The sequence below is a fragment of the Perkinsus marinus genome (assembly GCF_000006405.1).
Source record: "Perkinsus marinus ATCC 50983 genomic scaffold scf_1104296933846, whole genome shotgun sequence".
Taxonomy (NCBI): domain Eukaryota; phylum Perkinsozoa; order Perkinsida; family Perkinsidae; genus Perkinsus; species Perkinsus marinus.
The window spans coordinates 1-1,061 of NW_003215036.1; the positions used below are offsets into that span (position 1 = coordinate 1).

General features: G+C 52.8%; 1 protein-coding gene across 1 annotated transcript; it reads left to right on the top strand.

Annotated features, from left to right (window-relative positions):
• Nucleotides 1–107: 107 nt before the first annotated feature.
• Pmar_PMAR009332 (Alanine-anticapsin ligase bacD, putative) lies at nt 108–1,024 on the top strand (the record flags this gene model as incomplete). The annotated part of the gene is made up of 4 exons (XM_002785123.1): nt 108–287; nt 335–442; nt 483–593; nt 641–1,024. 4 exons carry the CDS (start codon nt 108–110, stop codon nt 1,022–1,024), a joined length of 783 nt encoding a protein of 260 aa, XP_002785169.1.
• Between the last annotated feature and the right edge of the window lie 37 nt (nt 1,025–1,061).

Genomic DNA, 1,061 nt, shown 5'->3' on the forward strand with positions numbered 1-1,061 from the left:
TCGAGCCTCGCCACTGAAGGCGTTATTAGTCATTTTATTGGCCTCGATATGAGCCAAGACTCTGACGCCATTTTTGAGGCAAGCTATGAAGCCTGCGGGAGTTCGAGATGACCAGCGGCACCACCATTGATGGTATCTGTACGGCCATTGAGCTGGCGGTCCCTATGGTGGCTCGTTTAACTGAAGCCTTCGGCCTCCCTGGCCCCGGCCCACACGTTGTTGAGGCTGCCAGGGATAAATACAAGACGCGAGAAGCTCTAGAGAGGCATGGTCTGCCGAGGACCACGGTACGCCTGATGACTCGGGGTGACATGTATTTTCATTATGTTCTCAGCACTTTTTAATATCCTGCGAGGATGACATCGAACCGGCTGGCGATTTTGTTGGTTATCCAGCTGTCATGAAGCCCGTCTCTGGTGCAGCATCACTAGGCGTCAAAAAGGTAACGGTTTCATCGTGTGTTTTCGCTCAATAAACTGCAGGTGAACTCCCACGAAGAGCTTTTGGCCGTCTATCGAGAGACTCAGCAGCTCCTCAGTGAGCTGGTGGTCAGCTCGGGTGCCCTCGAGAGGAAGAATGAGCACAGTGATCCGGTGAGTATTTATCAAGAACGATGATGAATATGATGGTCCCTGTTCAGGACGCGGTTGCTGCCGCCGGTCGTATCTCTACCGTCGTAATACTCGAGGAGTATCTCGACGGTCAGGAGGTCGATGTGGATGTTGTGCTCAGTCCTGGCTTGGGCTGTACATTTGCTGTTGTCACTGATAATGCTCCTACCAAGGAGCCCTATTTTTCCGAGACCTGGGGTGTTATTCCGAGTGCTCTCCCTCGTGACCGTTGTGACCAGCTTGTCGATCTTGCCGTGAGCTCAGTGAAGGCTCTAGGTTTCGACTCTGGTGTTTTTCACGTCGAGGCCAAGTACACGTCCCGCGGTCCTCGTTTGATTGAAGTTAATGCCCGTATGGGAGGCGGGCCAGTCCATTTGTGCATAACATTAGTAATGGTGTTGAGCTCTGCGTAGAGGTGATGCTGTTGGCTGTTGGTCTCCCTTCTCGGCC